The sequence below is a fragment of the Python bivittatus genome, unplaced genomic scaffold (assembly GCF_059951505.1).
Source record: "Python bivittatus isolate LINGU-HERP-01145 unplaced genomic scaffold, Pbiv_v1 ctg000220_np1212, whole genome shotgun sequence".
NCBI classification, from domain to species: domain Eukaryota; kingdom Metazoa; phylum Chordata; class Lepidosauria; order Squamata; family Pythonidae; genus Python; species Python bivittatus.
Window position 1 is genome coordinate 42805553 of NW_028277048.1, and position 23940 is coordinate 42829492.

General features: G+C 41.5%; 1 protein-coding gene across 8 annotated transcripts in view; it reads right to left on the reverse strand.

The window, feature by feature from the left end:
- CACNA1G (calcium voltage-gated channel subunit alpha1 G) overlaps positions 1–23940 on the reverse strand; it is a 208070-nt gene that overhangs the window by 149218 nt on the left and 34912 nt on the right. For all 8 annotated transcript variants that reach the window (XM_088138459.1, XM_088138463.1, XM_088138462.1 and 5 more), the window contains exons 7-8: positions 21401–22199; positions 16843–17204 (exon numbers count right to left, since the gene is read on the reverse strand). In XM_088138459.1, coding sequence (XP_087994585.1) covers positions 16843–17204; positions 21401–22199 — 1161 coding nt within the window. The remainder of the gene's footprint in view (positions 1–16842; positions 17205–21400; positions 22200–23940) is intronic.

The window sequence follows — 23940 nt, forward strand, 5'->3', positions numbered from 1 at the left end:
CAGGAGCTGCAAGTCCAAGAAGGCTCCCAAACTCTACAACTGTCTTGAATAGAGAAGTGCTACCCCATTCAGTTTAATAGTCTTGAGGACCCTGCCCAGTATACACAGCAACCTGAGACCTCTGCAATACCCCGCGTCCTCCTTCCCTTTTTGAAGACGGGAACAACATTTGCTCTCCTCCAGTCTTCTGAGACCTCACTGTTCCCCAGAGTTCTCACACAGTTCTGCAGTCACCTCTGGTCGTTCCTTCAGTAGCCTAGGGTATAATTTATTTGGCCCTGGAGATGAATTCATTTAAACCAGCTATGTGTTCTTTTACCCTCTCCTTGTCTGTCCTGAGCTATAGCTCCCTCTTCCACTACTGGTTAGAGCTTAATTTTCTTGAGGAGATAAAACAGACAAAAATATGAGTTAAGAGCTTCTGTCTTTTCACCATCACCCATTACTAATTTACCCCCTTTCCCTTGCAAGAGAATTACAGCCTCTTTGCTTTGCTTTCCTTTGGCTTCTGATGTTTCTAAAAAAAAAAAAAAAAGAGTTTGGTTGTTCTTTTGGTCATTTCTTGCAAGCCTCAGGTTTAGCCTGAGCTTTAGCCTTTCCAGTGCAATCCCTACAGATCTTGGCAATTGCCTTGTATCATTCTTTGGCTATACACACCTCCTTTGATTGCCTATGCACATCCCCTTTCCTTTTCAGCATTTTAGGAATCTCTGTCTCCACATTAGTCTCTTCAGATGCTTCCCATTTTTCCTTTGAGTAGGAATTGTTTGCAATTGTGCCTTTATGAGGGTGTTTGGGGGGGGGGCAAGAGGCCAAGATGGTAGGCATGATTGCACAAAGCCCCACTCCTTTGTACAGGCATGCAACATCCTGAATGTATAAAGGGGCAGGGCTTTGACTGTGCAGTCATCCTCACCATCTTGGCCTTTTGCCCCCTCTCAATGGATGCTCCTGTGCCTTCGATATCTTATTTTATAGGATTTCCCATCCTTCCAGAGTTTTGTTTTTCCCTTCAGGATTTTAAGCCATTAGATCTGATCTACCTACTGAGTTCATCCAGCTCCCCCCCCCCACCTTCTGAAGACCAATATACAAATTTGATGCCTTTCTACTCTACCCTTTGACATCAGAAAGGACAATGTGGTGACTTTTCCCCATGGTTCCAGTCACTTTTGCTTCTTCAACTAAGCCTTCCCTCTGGGAAAGGATTAGGTGTGGGACAGCAGACAACCCCCCCCCTCCTCTGCCCCCCAAGCCTAGTCCTTCTTCTCTGTTCTGACTAATGAAGTTGTCAGCAAGAGAAGACAAAATGAGTTACATTTCCATCAGGATACCAAAATCTCCCACTGTCACAATTGTATGCCTTTTTGAAAGTTTGGTCCCTTGAAACAGGCCTCATCTATCCCTTCTGCCTGTCCAGGTGGTTTATAGTAAACGCCGACTGGGTATTCTTGTTTCCTTCTGCTTTATTCTTAGCCAAACACTCTCAACAGGATTTCCATGTTCCAATTCATGAATTTTTGTGCAGACACGTGCTTTATGCACAGTTTAACACTCCCTCCCTTTTTCATTGAGCCTGTTGTGCCTTGCAGGGTCATGTTTCAATCTTGTTTCAAGTTTCATTTATGCCTATGGCACCTATTTGTCCTCTGGGTTAGGCATACTTCTTTTAGGTCAGCTCCGAGTAGCTGCTTACGGGCGCGCTACTCGTTCTGCAGAAACAGAGTGAAAAGACAGTCCAGTTCTGGTTAAAATTTTGTTTTTAACTGTGGCCGCGGCAACTTGATAAACATGTGCAACTACTGTGGGCATTTCCATTGCTAAAAGGCAGGTGACATGTCCTGTCTCTCCAGGGCTGTGCCAGTCTGCATTAGAGCAGCTCTTGAAAGCAGCAGCAGCAGCAGCAGCAGCAGCAGCAGCAGCAGCAGCAGCAGGGATTTAAGAGCTTCAGCGCTTGAGCTTTCCTCACAACATCTGGGAAAATAATATCCTAGCAAAGTAACCAAACTGTACCACCAGCTCCCACCCCTCACTCCCACTCCTTTTCCTAGATTTGGAAGTTGCTTAAGCTGAACAAAAAGGTACATTTCCATTTGGTCATACTTAATAAATACTTGATCTTTAATGCCATCTAGGTCTATTTAATCTAAACTATATTAGACTTCTCTCCTCAATAGTCGTTGAAAATATATCTGAAAAGAAATCAGACACCCCCCCCCCCCCGCCAATTTCCCTTTCAGTGTAGCTTCCTGAGTGAATTCTGGTGAAACTGAATTTCTTATGCATATAAAGCTATTCTAATGCTGACTGATTTCGGTGCAAGACATGTCTACAGTCATCAAGAAACAACAATGATAGCTACAAAGCCCAGCTCTTATGTGCTTTTTAAGATCTGTTCCATGGTGCTTTTTCTCTCTAGAAAAGATCAATGGGAAGCTGTTGAACGAAGTAGAAAATGTGGGGTAACAGACAGTGGGGAAGAGAAGACAGGACAAATTGCTTGCAAGAGAGAATCAGACCACCAGCCTCTTAGCTGCCAATCCATCTATGAGAGGTGGCAAAAGAAGTAGCTATGTGGCCAAGGGAGGCTGATTTTATACAACATGTCTGTTAAATATGGGAGTGAGAATTTGAAAAGCAGCTATATTTCCAATATTTTGTTTTGCAGGTCATTCCAGGAGCTGGAAATACTGAGGCTCTGAGCCAAAGTAATGGAAATTACTTTGCTGGAAATACTGGGGTTCATGAACCACAAGCAGGGATCACAAACCAAGAACAAGCCATGACTTGGGAAACAACCATCAAGCTGGAATCCTTGGTTCAGAACTTATGCTACAGAAAGTGTTTTTGGTTGCTTTTCTAGGAGGAAGCAATCAGATGTTTTGGACTATAATGTCCATAATACCTGATCCTTGGGGCAGATGGAAATTATTGTCCAAAATGCCTGAGGGCATTAGATTGCCTCCCCTACTTTAGGAGGAGGAGGAGGAGGAGGAGGAGGAGGAGGAGGAGGAGCAGCAGCAGCAGCAGCAGCAGCAGCAGCAGCAGCAGCAGCAGCAGCAGCAGCAGCAGCAGCAGCAGCAGCAGCAGCAGCTATATTATATGCCTTAATTGTTGTATGCTGTCCAGAGTCACTTTGTGTGAGATGGGCAGCTATATAAATATGATAAATAGATAAATAAAAATAAATATATGTCTCAACACACCGCTCATTCACATCAAAAATCATGGCATATTATTCTGTGCAAACACATACTTTGTATGTTTACTCAGAAGTATGTCCACCAAATGTGAGGACAGTCCAAACTTCAACTAAACCTTGACAAGGCTAAGTTAGAATATATATTTTGGATAAAAATGCTCACCATAACATAACATATACATTTTTTAAAAATATAAGTCTCCTTTTCCAAGTTCTTTGATAGTTGTGGTTTTGTTCCATTTATATCACATATACTGATATCACAAATTCTTTGTTAGGAACACCTAATCTCTTTTCCAAAGGATGAATTTCAACTCTTCCTTAATGGAAAAGCCCCCTCACTTAATCTGGGTGTCCTCCAAACAGATATCCTCTCTGATCTTTTGCTGTTATAAGCATGCTTTATGTCTCTTAAGTTTCAAATGTCATTAATTTGGAAGAACTGCTTTTGCAATGTGCTGACATGCCCTCATTAGATTCGTATTCATTAAACTAATTTTCCAAAACAAAACAGGAAGTGGGGTTTTGAAAGTCAGCCAACATCGTGGGCAATCATTACCACAGCTACTACATTAACACTGATTTCATTCTATTAGGCTCCAACAGCATATCTTTAATAAGAATAATCTCTGTTTATACAACAAATAAATTAAATGTTGTGAGGCTTCTGTGTTCCCTCTCTCCTGCTTAATCTATCTATCTGACCTAATTCGCATAAACTCCACCATGAGTTAGTCAGGAAGACAGGGAAGGTACAAAAATGATGCCAAATGTCTGATCAATTTGCAGAAGAACATTGGCCTATAGTAAAACCAGTGACCTCAAATTCATACACTGAAAATTAGGTCTCCTGCTAGGAGTTTGTTAATTAATTAATTTATTTATTCACAATTTTTATAATCCTCCCCAATAACAAAGGACTTCAGGTGATGTACAACCGGGCACAAAATAAAAACGCATAATCCTAAAGCCCCAGTATTAAATATAGAGGAGGAGTGGTCCCACTCAGGACTACTAAGGGACCAAAGTCTCCTTGAAACAATTCAGTCTTGGCTTACTTATGGAAATGCACAAGGTAGAGGCTGCAGGTATCTCCAGGGGAAGAGAGTTCATATGTCCATATGCCATCCGTCCCATGTCCTGAGAACCTCACAAAGATTCATGAAAGGCGAAGGTAGAAGTAGAGAAGAGGCAAGCAAAAAACAGTTTGCCATCTGCAAGACCCCTGAATTTGCGTGTAAATAGCACCTATGCATTCCAATCTGCAGAAAGATGTCATGTCCTATGAATGCTTAACTATAAATCCTGATCTATAGCTCCAGCTTAAACTCTGGAATGACCTGTATGACAACACAGCTCCACAGGAACCAGCGATTAGTGAATTTATTTATTTTTTATTAATGGGATTTGTCCCAGACAGTATGTAGGTATCTTAGAAGACTTACATAAAAAACATCATACAAAATCAATAAAACAATTAAAATAGTAAACCCCAAACCTAATTCTCCAGTTTAAAAGTAAATATTAAAAGTAATAAGCTAAAATTTGTTGAGTATGGTCTCACTAGTTATAATTAACTCCCAAAAGCCTTCCAGAAAAGCCATGTTCCAGAAATATTGTGAGAATGGAAATCTTGGATACACCAAAAGTTGTCTGCATTCAATAAATGTGCTAGACACAATGAGAAAAAGAAAGTCCTGTGTAGCATGCCCTTTCCATCAAGATCTATATTTGCCTTCATCTCGGAACAAGTCAGTTCAGTGGATTTTAGAAACCATGGTTCAGAAGATTCTTGTTTAAACCAAACATTGCTAGAGGTTGACATTTTTCAGATTAATCCGCATTCTATTTAAAAGGTAATAACCAGCAGACTGTTTCAGTGATTTGTATGGACTACAACCTGAACAGCCTAAAGCAGTGTTGTCCAAACTTGGTCACTTTAAGATGAGTGGACTTCAACTCCCAGAATTCCCCAGCCAGCATGGCTGGCTGGGGAATTCTGGGAGTTGAAGTCCACTCATCTTAAAGTGGCCAAGTTTGGACAACACTGGCCTAAAGCATGCCGTTCTTAAGTACCATGCTGTCATGGTTTGTGGGAATGACCTTGGGAGGCTGGAAGAAGAGCCACAGCCTAGATAACCGTCACACAAAAGGTATGTCAGCCCACAGAAGGAAAAGGGGAGTGGGAAGCATTTCAGAAGGGGCCCTCCCTAGTTTTCTGGAAAAGGTAAAGGAGGGGAGAAAAGCTTTCAGACTTGCAAGATTCTGTTACTATAACCTTACAATAAAGGTAGTGTTACTACTCATGGTTTGTGCTTCTTGTCTGGACTACCTCAAAGGCTGACATGGACTACCTCAAAGGCTGACATATTCTATTGCTAGCATAACTCCAGAAGGCATATGAATTGCTGGTATCTCTTGCCTGTAACAAAGCAATACATGTAAAAGGAAGCCTTTCTGAGAAAAAAACCATAGTGAGCTCATTAATGATAATTCTTTGAATTGCCTAAGATGGATTTGAACAGAAACAAACATAAAAGTATATTAAAGGTGGCATTTATACTAAAAACATTTCCAATTCATTGGATATTCAGTGTGGTGTATTTATGCTCAGCGACTTGTTTACTCATACATTCATATACTTATTTTATTGAGTGCCTTATGTTTTATCATTTGATAGTATCTGGCCAACTTTGGTAAGTAGGGAGAGGCCTGGTTAATTTTTGGATGAGAGACCACTGGGGAATTCCAGGATGCTATAATCTGCTTACAAAAGGGATGACTGGAAGTGTGTTGTAGCAAGGAGCATTACAATTTGCTCACATCACAAGTCAGATTTCCCCAGAAATTATGGCCTAAGACCATCCATATGCCTCTGCCTACATATTCAGATCCATATCACCCAGAACCCCTAACCCTAACCACTACTTGCTTCAATATCTTACCTAAGAATGAGTTGTTAGTGATTAGACTGATACTTATCTAATGTAGTCAGGTTCAGGAAGTGTATGTGTGTGTTAATCACCTGAAGTTTTACTCCTGCTTTTCAGATATTTCTACACAGATACAGTATACTTACTTCTTGGTTTCCATTAATTGCCAGCTAGTTTTTGTTGGTTACCATATTTGCTTTAACCACTACTCTGCTGATTTCATTGATTCGGGTTCATCTGAAAATCAGAGAATTTGTTTGCCTCAATGCAGCCCAAGCTGACTCACAGAAGCAATAAAGGCAAGTTGTCTGAGCTATACTGTATCCCCTTTCCTGAACTCAAGCAAGGCTTTGACAGAATCACTAGACAGAATGACAAGAAAATCCTCAAAAGCCACAAGGAAAACATTCTGATCCTCCAACATCCCATGGAGAGCATCAAGCTGTTCTCTGCCCAAGTTCCACGAGTTTAGGCTTTATCATGTAACCATTGCTGGATTCCACCATACTAGACAAATTTTGTCCAGTATCTAACCTCCCCTTTTTGGGGAAAGGGATTGAAAAGGTGGTTGCACAACAGCTTCAGAGGACCTTGGATGAAGCCGATTATCTGGAACCTTTTCAGTCAGGATTCAGACCCGGGTCTGGAACAGAAAAGGCATCGGTTGTGCTTTTGGATGATCTCTGGCATGGGTGGAGTTGCGCGTCCATCCTTGCCCTACTTGACCTCTCGGTGGCTTTCAATACCATTGACCATGATATCCTTCTTAGTTGGCTGAGGATTGGGGGTGGGCGGCATAGCGTTGTGCTGGTTTGCCTCCTTACTTCAGGGCTGATTCCAGTCTGTGATGATTGGGGAGGAAAGGTCCCACCCTTGCCCCCTCCTATGTGGGGTGAAACAGGGATTGGTGCTCTCCCTTCTCCTGTTCAGCATCTACATGAGGCCACTGGGTGAGCTCATTCATCACCATGGGGTGGGATATCATCAGTACGCTGTATCCCCTTTCCTGAACTCAAGCAAGGCTTTGACAGAATCACTAGACAGAATGACAAGAAAATCCTCAAAAGCCACAAGGAAAACATTCTGATCCTCCAACATCCCATGGAGAGCATCAAGCTGTTCTCTGCCCAAGTTCCACGAGTTTAGGCTTTATCATGTAACCATTGCTAGATTCCACCATACTAGATAATTTTTGTCTATAGTCGATACAACTATATGTATCGAATTAAGCAATGCTGTGAATGTCTTATCCTGGTGCCTGGAGGGTGTGAGGGTCTGGATGAGGGACAACAGGTTTCAGCTGAATCCTAGCAAGACTGAGTGGCTTTGGGTTTTGGGGCCTACTGGTTCTAGGACTATGCCATTTTTGGTGCTGGATGGGGTGGCACTGCCCCAGACAGACCCAGTGCACAATCTGGAGGTCCTCCTAGCCTCACAACTCCTGCTCGAAGAGCATGTTATGCGCCAGTTGTGCTCGCTCCTGGATCAGGAGGCTCTGCTCACAGTCACTCATGCCCTAGTCACCTCCAGATTGGACTACCATAATGCGCTCTTCATGGGGCTGCCCTTGAAGAGTATCTGGAAGCTTCAACTGCTACAGAGTGCCGCAGCATAAGTAGTTACATGTGCTCCCAGAACATCACATGTCACACTTCTGCTCCACGAGCTACGCTGGATGCCAGTTTGCTTCTGGGTTCAATTCAAGGTGCTGGTTTCACCCTTTAAAGCCCTTCATGGCATGGGACTGAGTTATCTGAAGGACTACCTCTCCCCAGTTACATCAGCCTGTCCCATTATATCTGGCAGAGAAGGCATACTGCGGTTACCATCTGCAGGGACTTATACTTGGTGGGTCCCACAAGGTGGGTCTTCTCTGCCATGGTGCCCACTCTGTGAAACATTCTCCCCCCCCCCCGCCCCTGAGGTTAGGTTGGCTCCCTCTTGAAGTTATGTCACCAGGCCTGGAGATCCCAGGGAACTAGAGATATGTTTAGATGACTCCATTACTGAGGTGGATATACTCACTCTCTCCATTCCTGGGGCTTGCATATTTTAACTTTAATTTTAACAATATTTAATTTTTAACACTGATTTTTTAATATATTTATATGATTATTTTAATATATGTGTTTTTTCATTGGATTATTGTATGCCGCCCAGAGTCACCTTCAGTGAAATAGGCGGCCTCTCTACTATGGATAGCAATACAGTAACAAGATGAGCCTCTAAAGCAGTGTTTCTCAACCTTGGCAACTTTAAGATGTGTGGACTTCAACTCCCATAATTCCCCAGCCAGCATGGGAGTCAATTCTTGGAGTTGAAGTCCAGACATCTTCAAGCTGCCAAGGTTGAGAAACATTGCTCTAAAGTGAACTGAGAAGAGCTTACTCCCTATATCCATGTAGTTTCCATCCCTTCCAAAGGTTCAGCAGCTTAAAACCAGCTGATTGTTTTAATGGGGAGAGCCACTGCCATTTTGCTTAAGACAACAACTGAAAGAATGACATTCTGTGAGTTCTGGCTTTTTTCTGTCCTTTCCCTGCTTTCCCCTATAAATTATCCAATTATACCTTAGACCAGTGTTTCTCAACCTTAGCACCTTTAAGACGTGTGGACTTCAACTCCCAGAATTTACTCCCAGTTGGGGAATTCTGGGAGTTGAAGTCCACACGTCTTAAAGGTGCTAAGGTTGAGAAACACTGCCTTAGACAAAGTAACCTTCCTTCTTCTCCAGGAAGGTTAACTGCTAGCTCTACAGGAAGTAGAGGCACAAATAAAGCAACCAATCAGAGGAAGTGATTAGATCAAAGGAGTCGGTAAGTTTTCATTTCTGGTCTGCTACAGTCTAAAAACTCTTACACCATAATCAACTTTCCTATGCTCAAAGTACTTCATCCACAAGGACATCCTGCGCTTCTATATAAAATGTTATTTTGGATCCTCTTGTTGACATTCTTGTTCCCAATTTATTTTGTAAGTAGATTTTCCTTACACGCTATGGCACAGATGTTGGTATTTTCATGCTGTAGTGGTTATTAGGTTTTAATGTTACTTAGTGACAACTTTACAGCATTTCATACAGTCACCTGCTCAGGACTCCTACCATTCAATGCACCAAGGATTAAGTTTTGAAATTCTTAAATGAGTTTAAAAAGTGGCTGAAAAGGTTACACCTGTAATTCTGCAAACAGAGCATACACATTAACTACCATTTGAGAGGTTCATTTATGCTATGTAGGTTTTTTCCCCCTTTAATTCTCCTACCAAATTACTTCCTCTTCTAGATTTTCAATAACTGTCTTCCAATGCTCCCACCAGAGCAGGCCAATCTATAGCTTCTGCCACATCCAAGTGTCCTTTCTCTTATTCGTTTCTGTGTTTTCCATGCTTGGGGCCAGCACAAACTGGACATACTTAGCAGTGTGGTACTAATGCTCCTTCATGAGAAAATACGAATCTACCTTGACTCATACTCATGTTCGAGATTCCTATCTTAATCAATTGTGAGTTTGTCAGGGCAACGGCACAAGAGGGAACTGATATGAATTACAAATCGTCTCAGTGAGAGCTAATTAAAATACCTTTTCTTTGTTATAGGAAACCAGAGCTAGGAAACCAGTGCTTGCTTCTAACTGTAGCAAAAATTCATTTTCTTCAACATCCATTTAGAAATCTCTTAAAAATCCTTTCTAATGCACAGATTCTTTCAGAATGAATATCCCTATCTCTATCTCTCTAGTGATCAATCAATCTTTATTTACTCTGTTTTTTAACAAAACCAATGGTAACCCTTCTCACACCCTGGCCTTCTTTAGACCCTACTTTTGTATCTTCTGTCTCCCCTCTCCTGAAATCAGATCGCTATTGTTTTTATTCCCCTTGGCCATCTACACACGGACCTCATTGCAGGCCGGTCCATCACAGCCCTAATTATTTCTTTGCTTATCTGAAATTTATTTGGAAGGGCCTGGTTTACTTGCTGCTTTTACAGTTTCTTTCCATTACCATGTGGGAACTCTTCCTCTTCTCCAATGTTTCGTCTGCTCCTGAAGGCCAATTTTAGCTCTTGTTGAGATAATTGTGTCTTTGGATCAATTGATTTTTAGCATCCTAGGCGGCCCTCTACTCAAAATAATTGGTGGGGCCAAGATCCTTTGTCTCTGAGGGAAGCAGGGCAGTTGAACATTTTGTAGGCTAAAATGATAGCACTGGGATAGCACTGAGACTGGTTTTCTTTACAAGATGTTGTGTGAGAGGAAGAATAGCATTACTGTCCATAAGGTGGCTGGGCATGATGGTTCAATATGGATAAAAACTAAGTATATCTCTTCTGCTAACAGGTTTCTTGAAATTTCTCAGCAAGTTCCCTCATTTTTTTAAAAAGGCACCATATCTGAAATAATGGGGAGAGTTCTATTAATAAGAAAAATTCCAATTTCTCGTTATTATGGAAGGCAGGCAAAGGGGGCTCATATGATGCCTTAAATAATTATGACAGCTTCTTCTTTTGAAGGAATAGCTGATCTTCCTAAAAAACGAATATGCTGAGTTTTCCTCATTTTATTTTATATAACAATGATGTTCATGAGAATGACTCATTAGTGACACATATTCAGAAATAATGGGCAAAATTTCCCAAAGTATTTAATGGTTGGTTGTCATGAGGATGTAATGACTCTCTTAAAAATGTACAACATTCTCCTTTTTGTTCTCAGGAATGAAAGTTGGAAAAGAGGATTAGTCTGTCTATCAAGATGTTCAGGGTATAAAGATTAATATCAGGGTTGGGCCAGCCATTAGCTAAAATGATAGAGATATTGCATGATCATTTGGGGTAATATGAAATGCCAGGAAACTGTCTGTTATTCAATTTATTGTTCTGCCAGGACTACTTTCGGTCTGAGGTGCAAAAATCACTAGGCTTCCCTTGACTTGGAGTATTTCCTACAACATCTCCTGGACTACCTCACTCACCTTGTATTGCTATTCATATATTATTCACTGTGACCATGGATGTAGTTTTAGAGCTTTTATGCATCCCTGCCTGTTCCCTAATAAAATCCTAGGACTCATAGTAATAATTTCACATTTTAAAATAATTAACTTCATACTAAGGTGACTGGTTGATTAAAAGAAAACAGGTTTGAGAAATGAGGTCTACATGAACTACAATTTGAACTCCTTATTTAGGGGTGATTTGGTTATCTGGCAGATCAAAATTAAATTATCTACCAGCTTTTAAGAGTTCTTGAATATTCTGATTTAAATATACTTTAAAACACATTTAAAACACATTGTATGAGCAAATAATACAATTGGAAGTATACCTTTGAAAATAAAGTATCTTCTAAAATGAAAACTTTTCCCATGAATTAAACATACTTATAAGATTAATTCAGAATCAGAACGAGATTTCATGAATCCATGAAGAAATGAACCACACAGGAAAAGTGGTTTACAAGTATTATTCATGGTGACCATCTATCTTTCCATCCATGCCATATTAAGAGTGAGCACCTCGTTCAATTCATCATCATCATCCCACAGGTTAGAAGTCCTGCTTTTATTCTACATCACATCAGTTGCTGGTGGTGAGAAATCTCCTGGTCTTATCATGTAGATCCCATTAACCACTCCAGTAATCATAGAGAAAGATGAGGGAAATTCCAAATGACACAGTTGAAAAATGTATCTTTTATTTTATTGTAAGCAGTCCTGTTTGGTTCCCTTTCTACTGTTCAACTTTATGAATGTTGTGAGATACTGCTAAAATTTCCAACAGTGAATCTTTAGCTTAGTGTGGCTGAAAACCAAATTTCAGCCTGTTTCAAAATGCGAAATCTGTAAACATGCATTAAGGAGGCAAGACTCTCTAATATAACAATTAATAACATCTTTTTGAATTTATTTTTTTAAGGTGAAGATACACTTAGATAACTTGATTAGTTTCTTCTTATACTGGGGTGGGTAGGTGGGAAGGTTACATTCACAACAGATAATCTCAGCAAAAAAGACAGAAGTAACAATTCTTAGCTCCAGTACCGTATCTCATACCACTCAAGTTAGGAAACAACATATTGTAAGCTCCAGGAGTTTACCAGAAAACATTTCCTTATGCTTTACTACCCCTTTGTTACATGAATGAACAAAAGCAGGATTCAACAATCACAATTTATTCTGAGAGTCTGGAAAAGAACTGGAACCTGCATTTCTCTAGACTGATTATTTTTTTCAAAGAAAGATAATACCCATACAGTTGTCAGTTAACATCGCCTTCTTATATAATTCCAGATATGGAATCTTTCAAGACCTTTTGTGCTGGCCATGTGACTCTCTTTTACCTACATTCCTAAAGACAGGAGTCTTAAAAGTTCCACCACTTAGAATGTATGCAACTTTTGGGGAGATCCTAAGAGTATGCTGTGAACATACTGATAAAATGGGGCTATGGAAACTCACCTATTCAGAAAATGGTGCCACAGTTGGGCACAGCTCATCTCCAAACATTCATTGAGCTGGAGGCCAATTAGTCCTTCAGGATGCTTCCAGCCCATCCCAGTGGAACCTTTGTGGGACCCTTTGTGAGGCAAATAAATATATAGAAACGGCTGCCTCACTTTGGAGCATGCCAGCTTCCCATTTATTTTTCTAAAAGGGTATTTAAGGAATGTCAGATGAGGGTGGAAATTTGGTGGGCACTCATAAAGGTATCTGGGGTAGTCCACTGCCTATCCTTGATCCAAGGAAATCAAGTATATTCATAACCCTTTGGATATGGATACAAATTTTCTGATCAGTCTAAGAAAAGTAGGTTGGTCTCTGCATTCTCTCCTTGTATATCCCTAGTAAGACTTTTTGACAAGGAGAGATAATGGAAAGGGCAGTCAGAGGAGCTGCAAGTTAATCTCCCCAAATCTAGCATACTGTATACAGAAATGACATTACCACCTGGGCTTCAAATGGTCAAAAATGTCAAAAGTGAACTTTACTTTAAGTTTCCTCATTTTCCCTCAGGTTCCAAAGAAATGATTTGCTTAGTGTCTCTCTTAGAAGGACAGTGCCTTTCAAAAGCACCCAGTTCATCCTCTTTTTGGCTCTGGAGACGTATTTTGAGTAAGAGCAACATATGGAGGTCAAACAACATGCCATAGATCCTACCAAGATGAGCTGAATAGTGTCACTCTATTTAAAATAACAAAACCCAAAAGCTTGTCAGTCCTGTTGCATTTAGATTTCAGAAGTGCATGGGCTTGAGGGGACACACTGAGCATACAAATGAGCCTTGGTCCCATAATGTATAGCCACTGATATATTAATACACTGGGATGACACTGTAACCTGCTTGAACAGCTGCAGAACTGAGCTTGCAGTTGCTACTGTGCTGCCAAAGGCTGAATACAAAAAGAAAAGGAATTGTGCTCAACAGCAAAAAGAAAGAAAGCCAAGGTAGGAAAGCAGCAACAGTGGTGCTTTCAAGGTAGCTTGGTCCCATACGTCGGCCTTTCCTAAACTGTTCCACTTGTGCTGGGTGCCGTCCTCCAACACATCTAATGGGCACCAGGTTGAGGAAGACAGCTAGCTATATACTGTATGTTCAGCGCACATTAGTCTAGACATCTTCAGCATCTCTTGTTCCCAGTGAGGCACCCAGAGATTTACAGCTGGAAAATTCTCTGGAAATTATAGAGCAGGGAAGTGATTTAAAAGGCAGAAGCTCCAACAGTCTATGAAGTGTTGTCTGTAGTAACACAGCATAGCAGTATGGGAGCAAGCTATGTAATTACATGCAGGAGCAAGTGAGCGTGTATCTATTTTAATGGGGAGAATACTGAATCGGGAAAATGTGAATTTGGGTGGAGGATTGGCTATGAAGAGCATGTGGCAAAATACATAACCTTTTTGTAACCAGCTTTTTTCCTATTTAACCTCCATTGTTGTCCCCTTCCCCAAACTGCCCTTCTACTCCCCACAGAAGAAAAGATAGATACATACACCCTTGCATACATGTGGTCAAAAGTTCTAGGGGAGATATTTTGAGTGGAAAATTGATTAACCCTCCATACCAGTCTTCCAATCAGATTCCAATGGCCCCCCAAAATTATTCAAAACACACGCACTTACCCACACACAAGGCAGGGTTGAATTATACCCATTTACAGACACCATACACTTTGCCCCTTTGGGCTGCTTCGTCCATTCTATTTGCTTTGGGGTAGAGGGAGCCTTTGAGTCAGTGTTGACTCCCGGAGACTGCCTAGACAAGTCCCTACAGTTTTCTTGGCAAGATTTCAGAAGTGGTTTGCCACTGCCTCCTTCCTAGGGCTGAGAGAGGGTGACCCAGCTGGCTTTGTGCCTAAGGGGAGACTAGAACTCCTGGTCTCCCAGTTTCTAGCCTGGTACCTTAACCACTACACCAAATGGACTCTCTTTCTTGCTTCAGTGACATCAAAGTTAGTTTAAATGTATGCCGTACAATCTAAAGGATAAATGCCTATGTTTGCAACCAATACCTAACCCAACTAGGCTTATTTCTTCAGCAGCCAGGATTGTCTGAACCTCACTATTGAGCATAATGTTGCTTGCTTGCTGTTAACTAAAGTCTGAAATGCCTTAGGCCCTTCCCTCACAAAACTGTGGGAATCTGTGGGCTTCTCAAGCTGTTCCTGTGAACAGTGAATGGGGTACAATAGTTGGCAGCCCCAGATCAGGAGACGCTCCCAGGCATGTCAACAAAGACTCCATCACATACCGTGGTGTGAGGCCAGATGTCCATTCTGATTGACATGATGATCCTTAACCAATTCTACAGGTAAAACCTGTTTCTAACTTGTATCTGACTTGTTTGAGCAGGTAGGATATATACTCACATGAGTTCTTTAAGAAGAGGCTACCATTAAGGCGATACCTCTAGCCATCTTAGGGGCCTCTGTTTATTTTCTATACTGGGACCAATAGAACCACGCATTTAAACTTTGCATCAGCCTCTCAACAATTAAATGTAATTATTGGCAGGTTCTAAACAGGAAATGGGAGTCAAAATAAGTTTGACATTCAAGGAAGAAAGGTGGGAAGGGAAGGGAAGGTCAGACTTGATTTAACTGGAAGCAAAATTATTTGATTCATCGTCAGGAACTGAAATGACACAGGTCTCTGAGAATTGAAACATTATGCCAAGCCTCAAATCTGCAATCATATATGCTGACCATGGAACACTTGGCAATTCAGTGCAATCAGTGTGCTGTTGTTTCTTCTTGGTTCCAATTCTATTAGTCTCTCTTCATCTGCACTTGACTTTCAGATATATCCATGTTCCTTTCCTTTCCTTTCCTTTCCTTTCCTTTCCTTTCCTTTCCTTTCCTTTCCTTTCCTTTCCTTTCCTTTCCTTTCCTTTCCTTTCCTTTCCTTTCCTTTCCTTTCCTTTCCTTTCCTTTCCTTTCCTTACCTTACCTTACCTTACCTTACCTTACCTTACCTTACCTTACCTTACCTTACCACAGAACTAGCTTGCTTGAGCCTTCTTCCAGGATCTTTTTTCAATTTTCCAATCTAGAGTACAGTCCTGGGGTTTTCTGGTGGTCTCCCATCCAAATCCTAGTCAGATCTAAGAGATCTGCCAAGGTCAACTAAATGCTGTGATGTTCTTTTAAGCCCATTGACTCTTTTGAAAACATATCCCTAAACACAGATCCTATCTCCTTAATAGGACTGATCTGAGCAACCAGCATGTTTATATAAAGGATGACAACATCATCCCAATTGCAAGAGAAAGATGGCATTTGGTTTTGTAAAAAGCATGCAGGTGTGGTACTTATTTCATGGTACAGTTCACCTGTAGTTTGCCTATTTCATGATATTTTATTTATAAAGTTGCTATTACCAAAAGAAATATCAAATGTTTTAACACAAATAGTTATTTATAAAGTAGCTATTTAAAAAACAAGCATCACATGATTTAACATAAATAATTTTTCAGCCCTGGTCAATTCAAGGAACTCCCACTGTTACTGCAAAGTGCAGAAGAGCGTAGCAACAACCAACTCTCAGTCTCACCTCAGAGCCTCATGCCCTCCACTACCATCTTGATTATAACTTAAGCTGTCAAACCCTTTTTGCTGCCTGGGGTGGACTAAGATTCCCTCCCTCCCCTCTTCCTTCCCCCAAAACCATCCTGACCACATTTGGCGGTGGGAGAAGATATCTACCGCAGCTGAGAGCAGCAGGCTAACCTGGGGGGCTGGGTAGCTCCCGGTTCCCCTTGGTTGCCACCCCAGAGTTTCTGCTGCCTGAGACTGTTGCCACCATCTGACCAACGGTAGAGCCAGCCCTGCCAACCTCCAGACTAACCCCCCTCCTTAACTTTAAACTTCCAAGCCTCTGTGCTTTACTCAGTTTCAAACCAATAGATGGGTTCCAGCCTCCAGTGGGGCTCTCCACGTTAGCTGGCACACTAAGAAGTGTTTGCTGAAGATCTGCCACCATCGTTGCCCTTGACATGCATTGCAGTGTCTTCTAATAACAAGCAGGACCAACCTGGCTAAGCAGACTGAGGCACAAAGCGAGCGGTCAATGTTAATCAAGGCCGAACGAATTTCACTCAAGGGACTAAGAACAAAAGCACGATGGAGCTAACAAGGCCAGCCCCTGGGCTTTTTGGCCATAGGGAAAATCGAGCCAAAAGGACTAAAATAGAAATGCTGTTCTGCTTACCTGCTCGTGATATTCAATCCCCATGCTGAGGGTATTGATCAAGATAGCGATCATGATCCCACGGCCAAAGTATTTGCTATCCACAATCTTCCGAAATGTCTCACAAACCACCTTCCAGAAAACTAGAATTTTTATTGTGTTTCTTCCCCGAGCTTTCCAGCGCTGAGGGTCTCTCTGGTCACTGTAGTGAGCATCCTGGGTGAATTCGTATACTCCATCACTGTCTGAGTCTCCTGCCTCGTGATCCTTCTGCTCTGGACTGTTAGCCAAAGTTTTTGTGCAATAGGGACAACTTTCTGGGTTGCAAATATTATCAGGTTTCCCCCCCTTGTTGGATATCTTGCAGGAACTTTGGCAAGGACCTAAAATGAAGACAAATATTCAATCTTAGTTTATCAGGCATCTTAAAGTTCCCATTTTGGAACAGATGAACAATGTAATATTGACAAGACCCAAATATGGCTTGTCTTTGAGAAAAATCATAAGAATTTCAGGCCATCTCCCTTGAGTTTTACTGCTGACTTCAAGCCAGTAGTAAAAATGGGGAAATATTATGTTGGTTCACACTTTCATGACAACTTATGGTAGTGGAAGCCTAACACAGGGTTTCTCAATCTCAGCAATTTTAAGATGTGGGGACTTCAACCCCCAGAATTCCCCAGCCAGGATGGGAGTTGGAGTCCACACATTTTAAAGTTGCTGTGGTTGAGAAACACTGGCCTAACACATCCAAAGACCATCAGGTGGGGGAAGGTTACTCTGCATGAACTGAAATGTAACTAGCCATCAGTATTTACTCTTCTTCAGATTATGTGCAATACTTTTGAGAACAACACAGTGCAAATAAAAAAGAGAGTGCAGGAAAAAAAATGGAGTCATATGCAAGATCCAGTATGATACAGTGGTTAAAGTGTCAGACGTGGGCCTCTGATACCCAAGTACAAACCATGGGAGCTCACGGGGCAACTAAGCACAACCTCCTCCACGGGATTGTTATTCTGGGGAAAAATAGGGTGGGGGGGAATGCTATGTATGCCATCTTGAGAGAAAAGCCAGGATATCAGTTTAAGAATTAATATTACATTAGTACAAAAATGCATGTAGTAAAGTATGCCGGAAAACATCTATGAATGTTCATGGACATTTCTGAAATCAAGGGAAAAGATACTGAAACAGGAGAAAATGAATGAAAGATTTTCAACAAGAGAAACCAATTGAGATCAAATCAGATAGATTTATTCATCCATACTTTGTACAAGGATATTTTACTTTGGCAAGAACTATATTTGAACCCTAATACTGGTTACATAGAGTGGGGGCGGGAGTGGATGGCCTATAGCTTGCTTGCAGCCCAGCCCCCTTTTTTTGCTGCAGTAACAGCAGCAGCACAAGCGTGGTGATGATGATGATGAGGATGATGATGATGATGTTATCAAGCATAACAATGACTGCAACAATTTTGCCAGCCCATAATCTGAACTCTGGAAGTCCAGAGAGTATCAGCTGTCTCCACTGTGTTCTTTTTGGAACCATGTGAAGATTGTTTTATCCTCCCTGATATTCAGTCCTTCGGTTTTTGAAAGCTGTGATCCTACATTTTAGAGCTTTCCGCCACTGTAGATTTTACTTTGCTTTTATTCTCTAGTTGCTTTCCATTTTTAAGGGTTTTAATGCTATTCTAAAAGTTTTTCACACTTTGGAACGGTTTTAGCAGTGAAAATGCAGGATCAAAAATTTATAAATACCATGCAATAAATAAATGTTCTAATATTTTATGCTTTTAAGGTCTGTACTGAGAATGGAGCAGAGAGGCTGTTTCGGAGTACATTCATGTAATGAATGAATAATAAAGAAAGAAAGAAATATCTCCTGAACCTGACTCAAATCTTTCTTAAGGCTAAGCAAAAGAGATCTAGAATCATGATTAGATTTATAAAAGCTGACTGTTTTTAAAACATTAACATATTTTTTGTTCTGCAGCACTATTCCCAGCAGGGTCTGCCCGATTTAATGAGAGGAGAATTGAAGGCCACAAGTCCTTCAGAAAATGAGATTCTATTTTGAAATTTGAGGTCTCTGATTTTACCAAGTAAAGAGTTGACCAATTAAGGTTGGTCAGACTTATTGAACTGTTCTGGACTGATCAATCTGTTGTGAAGCAAATGTCTGGACGGGGTCCTTCTCTGCTTCCTCTCTAAGTAATATGGATCAAGGAGATTCTTGTCTGGGATAGGCAAGGCATGATCTTATCTGTTAAGGGGGCGTCCGCAGGGTGTATCAAAAAAGTCAAGATGGTGGCCACAATGGTGTGACACATATAAAAAACAGGCAGACCTTTAATCACACCATTGTGGCTGACATCTTGACTTTTTTGACACCCCTGAATTCTACCTTGAAAAAGTGCAAACTTGCACAGGAGTTCGTGGAAACTTTCAAGAGCACCCTCAGAAACCTGTTGGAAAAGCTGCCAAAACAGTGTAAACTGTGAATCTCCATCTATGCTCAACTGTACATTTGAAAGTGACTCTGGATATTACAAAACACAGTTAGGTTTTCAGTGACCTCATTCAAACCATTCCTTGGGAAATATTTGCATCTGTTAGAGGACTGGCATGTGAGTTGCAATGTCTCCACAAAATATTAAAGCCTAAAAGACTGCACGGCTTAATTTACACCACCTTTCATTCAAGCAGAAGCGTCAGTGGTATATAACTACGCAAAGAGTTTTCCATTGAGCAAGATCAGAATTAACATCCCTTGTTAGACAATAAAAAAGACTTTCAAAACAACACAACACTGTGCTTTGTGCTATACCAACTGAAGATGACCTTTGCCAAAGCAAGCCGGAGGGGAGGGGGGAAACCCAGAATATTTATTCAGGGAAATCACTATCAATACTATTTAACTCCATCCCTTTAATCCCACACTAAAGAAAAGAACAATTCTTCCATAGGTTGCTCAAATAGCCTCAAGTTTTGTTTTAGTTCAATGTCAGCAGCAACTTTTTCAGGGGAGAAAGTGCTTGATGGTTGCTTAGATCCCTACCTCGATTTGTTGAAATCTATACGGATTTACAAATGTGAGGCTGAGCCAAACACATGTGTGTATATATACACACACACACACCTAGAAGTCACCAGTTCTGGCAAGCACTTGCAGCTACTTCATTATCCATTTGGCCATTAAGGTGAAACAGAAAGCAATCAACTCTCTGGCACGAGTAATATTAGGGGCTGTAATTAGAGACAGCACCACAGCCTATGGGCTCCTGCTGCTTGCTGATACTTCACTGCTAACAGCTTCCCTTCCAACTCACCATTCTGAACTGATTCCTTGCAATAACTGATCCCAGCTGACAGATGGGCTTTCCAATACAACAAGAAGAGTCTCCAGTGAAGTTGGCTACAGTGAGGTGAGGAGTTTGTCCTCAGAACTCATTCTAAGTCCATCCACAACTCCTATCTCATTCTGAAGCCAGCAGGGAACCTTGGATCACCTAGCCTGACCTTCTCTTGGACACAAATTGTAAGATGTTGGCGAGCTGGCCCTGCATCATTCCCAGAAAGCTTCTTATGCCTAGAGCACTTCAAAAAGCACTGCAAACACAGAGAGCAATCTTGGAAAGTGAAATGTGGACTCTCTAGAGGCCACCCTTACATTACATTAACTGTGTTGTTACAGGGGAACATCCACGCTTCTGAATAGATAAATATTTGCAGGAGTTTGGATGATGATCAAAACTCCCCATTTCCAGATGGGAGCCTCTTACAACTTACAGAAGATGCAGGCTGGTCCTGTGCGTGTTTACTTAGAATTGTTCCTGATATTCAACAGGACTGGATCAATGTGATCCCAAGTCAACTTTGTGAGGAAGAAGCCCACGGCCTCCAAAAGTGTCAGTCGCTGGCATGCTTCTCAACTGTTTCAAAAGGATATGGATACCAGTAGGAAAGAAGGTGGCAAACAGAAACACATTACTATCCTTGTATATTTATATGTAGACCGACTCCTCTTCTTTCTCTCTCACTCTCTCAGCTTTTAGACAAATCCTTAGAGAACCTAATTTCTCAGAAGAATGGAAGGACAATTGCCATTAAACAGGAAGCCTGTAGACTTGCCCACTTGATAGGCAGCATTCGAAAGCAACACTTGATCTTCCAGATCTGGGTAGGCCAAAAGGATATGCCTTTAATACTTTTTGTGTTAATTTCTCACTGGTTTCACATATTCCAGCCATAGTAGCTCCAACAAACCTAAGTAAAAAACCATGGTGTAATGTGAGGTGTGAACTCAGTCACTAAATTTGACCCTTGTTTCAAAATGTCTGTCCCTCAGATTCCATCCTGTAAACACTGATTGGCAATGGCTTTCCAGAGTTTCAGGCAGGAATTTTTGCAACCCTTTCTGGGATTCCACAAGCAAATCACACCTGTTGTCACTCAGATGTAGCTCAGTGGAATTGCTAAGGACGAGATAGAGAAAAAGGCAACACAAGGATTACCACTCTGCCTCCCATCCAAGCTTGACTGAGTGGTCAACATCCAGACTTAATACTTACCAGTGCTCTGTGTTTCCAGTAGCTTCTGCATTGGACTATAAGGCCCTGGAGGGATGTTAAGGTTCATCAGTGTGCTAGCCCCAGGGTTCAATGTGGACTCTGCTAAACCTTTATCTTTGAGGAGTTCATGGGAGCTACTTGGGTGTACAGTTGGGTAAACCTTGCTGCCAACAACAGTCTTGGGAAGCACCTCAGGTCCTGGCAAACTGAGACCAACCTGAGAGAGAGATGATTGGCAATGAATTGGCTCAAAATGACAGTCTGCATGGTAGATACTGTGAACAGATTCAGTGTTGCCAGATGCCATGTGAGAAGGGTTGACTACTGAAGGAAGCATCAGTCGATTGGCACCATTGTGAAGGGAGCTGGTTTCAACATCACTAATTTCAGGACTGGCTCGTGGTGCCCGTAGGCTTCCATTACCTAGGTGATAGTGGTGGTGGTGGTGATGGTGGTGGTGAATAAGGTGATGCACTGATGACCTTTTCCGTGGACGATGTTTGCACGGTTGTCTCTCTGCACTGTTCTTACTGCCTGGACTGGAGAGAAAGCCCATCTTTACCCCTGTAGTCCGACAGGCTTCCATCACTTGTTTGCTGGCCTTACGAAGGACGTAGACGAGATATTTGAGAAGTTCATCATAACAGCTTCCTGGCTCCGAAAAGCTAGCCAGCGTGCTTGCGTTGGAGAGGTAGCGGATTCGCTGCTCCTTCATTAGCTGGCTCTCTCGCTGCTTGGTCTCTGAGAACTGAGTTGCTATGACCACAAGGCAGAGATTTATCATGAAGAAAGAGCCCACCTAAAAGGAAAGTAGGTGTGTGATTAGCCCTATTTACACGGAGAAGACCATCTGACCGAGAGTATGTAGAGATGGAAAAAGCATTTTATTTTCAAAACAAATGTAGACTCCAAACCAAAGTCATATTGTTTTATGACACAAGGCGGGGGGGAATCTTGCACCAAACACCTTAACATTTCATCCCAGGGACAAAGGTTTGAAGGCCTATCATGCAACAAACACTGAAGCTACTAGGCTGACCTGAATCTGGTCAGGACCTGGATGGGAGGCCACCTGAGATCACTCTTTCGCGATAAAAATGTGAGAAATTCAAGACTAATGGTGCAATTCTGCACATATACCCATGCCTGTTTTCATATTCTTATTCTTATTCTTATTAATTTTGGTGCCTTCAAGTCAGTCTTGACTCCTGGCAACTGCCTGGACTAGTCCATGCAGTTTTCTTGGCAAGATTTTCAGAAGTGCGTGGAGATACCTGACCAATATTGTCCATTTCCGCACAGCTTTACACATTGGAAGAGGGGAACTGCAGTGCTTGAAGGACTATCTATGAGCCTATGAATCACCCCCTCCGACCTTATGCTACAATTAGGCTTGAAAAAAGCTCCCATAGACTCCAGTAAGGGTAAAGAGCAGATTATGCATACTCTGCTTCCAAAAACCCCAACCTATACAAAACAAATGCCAATTTTGAAATCTAAACACATTCTCTAAGTTATATTTTCAAAAATGGGCTGGACTCCAAAGAACTGAATAACCAGTTCTGCATGCCTCCAAGCAAGCATTGTTTTGGCTCATATTTCTTAAACAGCAGCTCCTCTGAGCCACATGACAAATTGCCTTTACAATTTAAGGAGATGTAAAGAGAATAAAATATTGCATGAAGGAGATGGTTATAGCAAGAGAAGGGCAAATGCGCTGGACATGAAAAGGTTCCTTGGGTTTTTGTAGACTTTTAAACGCTTGGGCAGTGTGATAGAAGTCAAGAAGCCATAAAAGGCATATGGCAAAGACACTTTGTTCCTTAAAGTGTATCATGTTACAGACATTTTGCTCTTGTGACAGCAGAGAAGCCTCTGATCAGAAATAGTTATACTGGTTTATATCTATGTAGTTCTATGACTTTGGGTGTCATTCCTTCATTCTGCCACATCAACCCAGGCAGATTTTCTCTGAGATTGCAAGAATGTCCTGCTGGATCAGGACCAAATTGCTGACAGTGAAATAGCTCTTTGGCCATTTCCACAGACTTTTACTATTGGTCAAGAGAGCTGAAATCCAAATGTCCTGAAGGGCATCAGATTGCCTATCCCTAAGCATGCAGTAACACTTTCTCAGATGTTTCCAACAACTAGTACTGAGAGACACACTACCACTACATTCCTTCCTATGATAGCATAGTTTAACCATGTGGTGCATGAAGATGTCCTCCTAAATCTGTCACCGTTTAATTTCACTGAATGACCATCAGTTCTTTTATTCTGAGAGGGTGAGAAAAATTACCTGGCCGCTAATCTCATACCCTCCATCACTTTGTACATGTCTCCATGTATTTGCCTTTTTAATATGCTAATCCTGTCCCCCACTTGTTGTAACCGTTTCACATAAAAGAATTCACTCCAGACCCTTGATAATTTGGGTTGCCCTTATTTGCACCTTTTCTGGATCTTCATGCTTCTTTCTGAGACACAGGGAATGAACCAGGCATAGTAGTCCAACTGTGGCTGTGCAATAACAATAT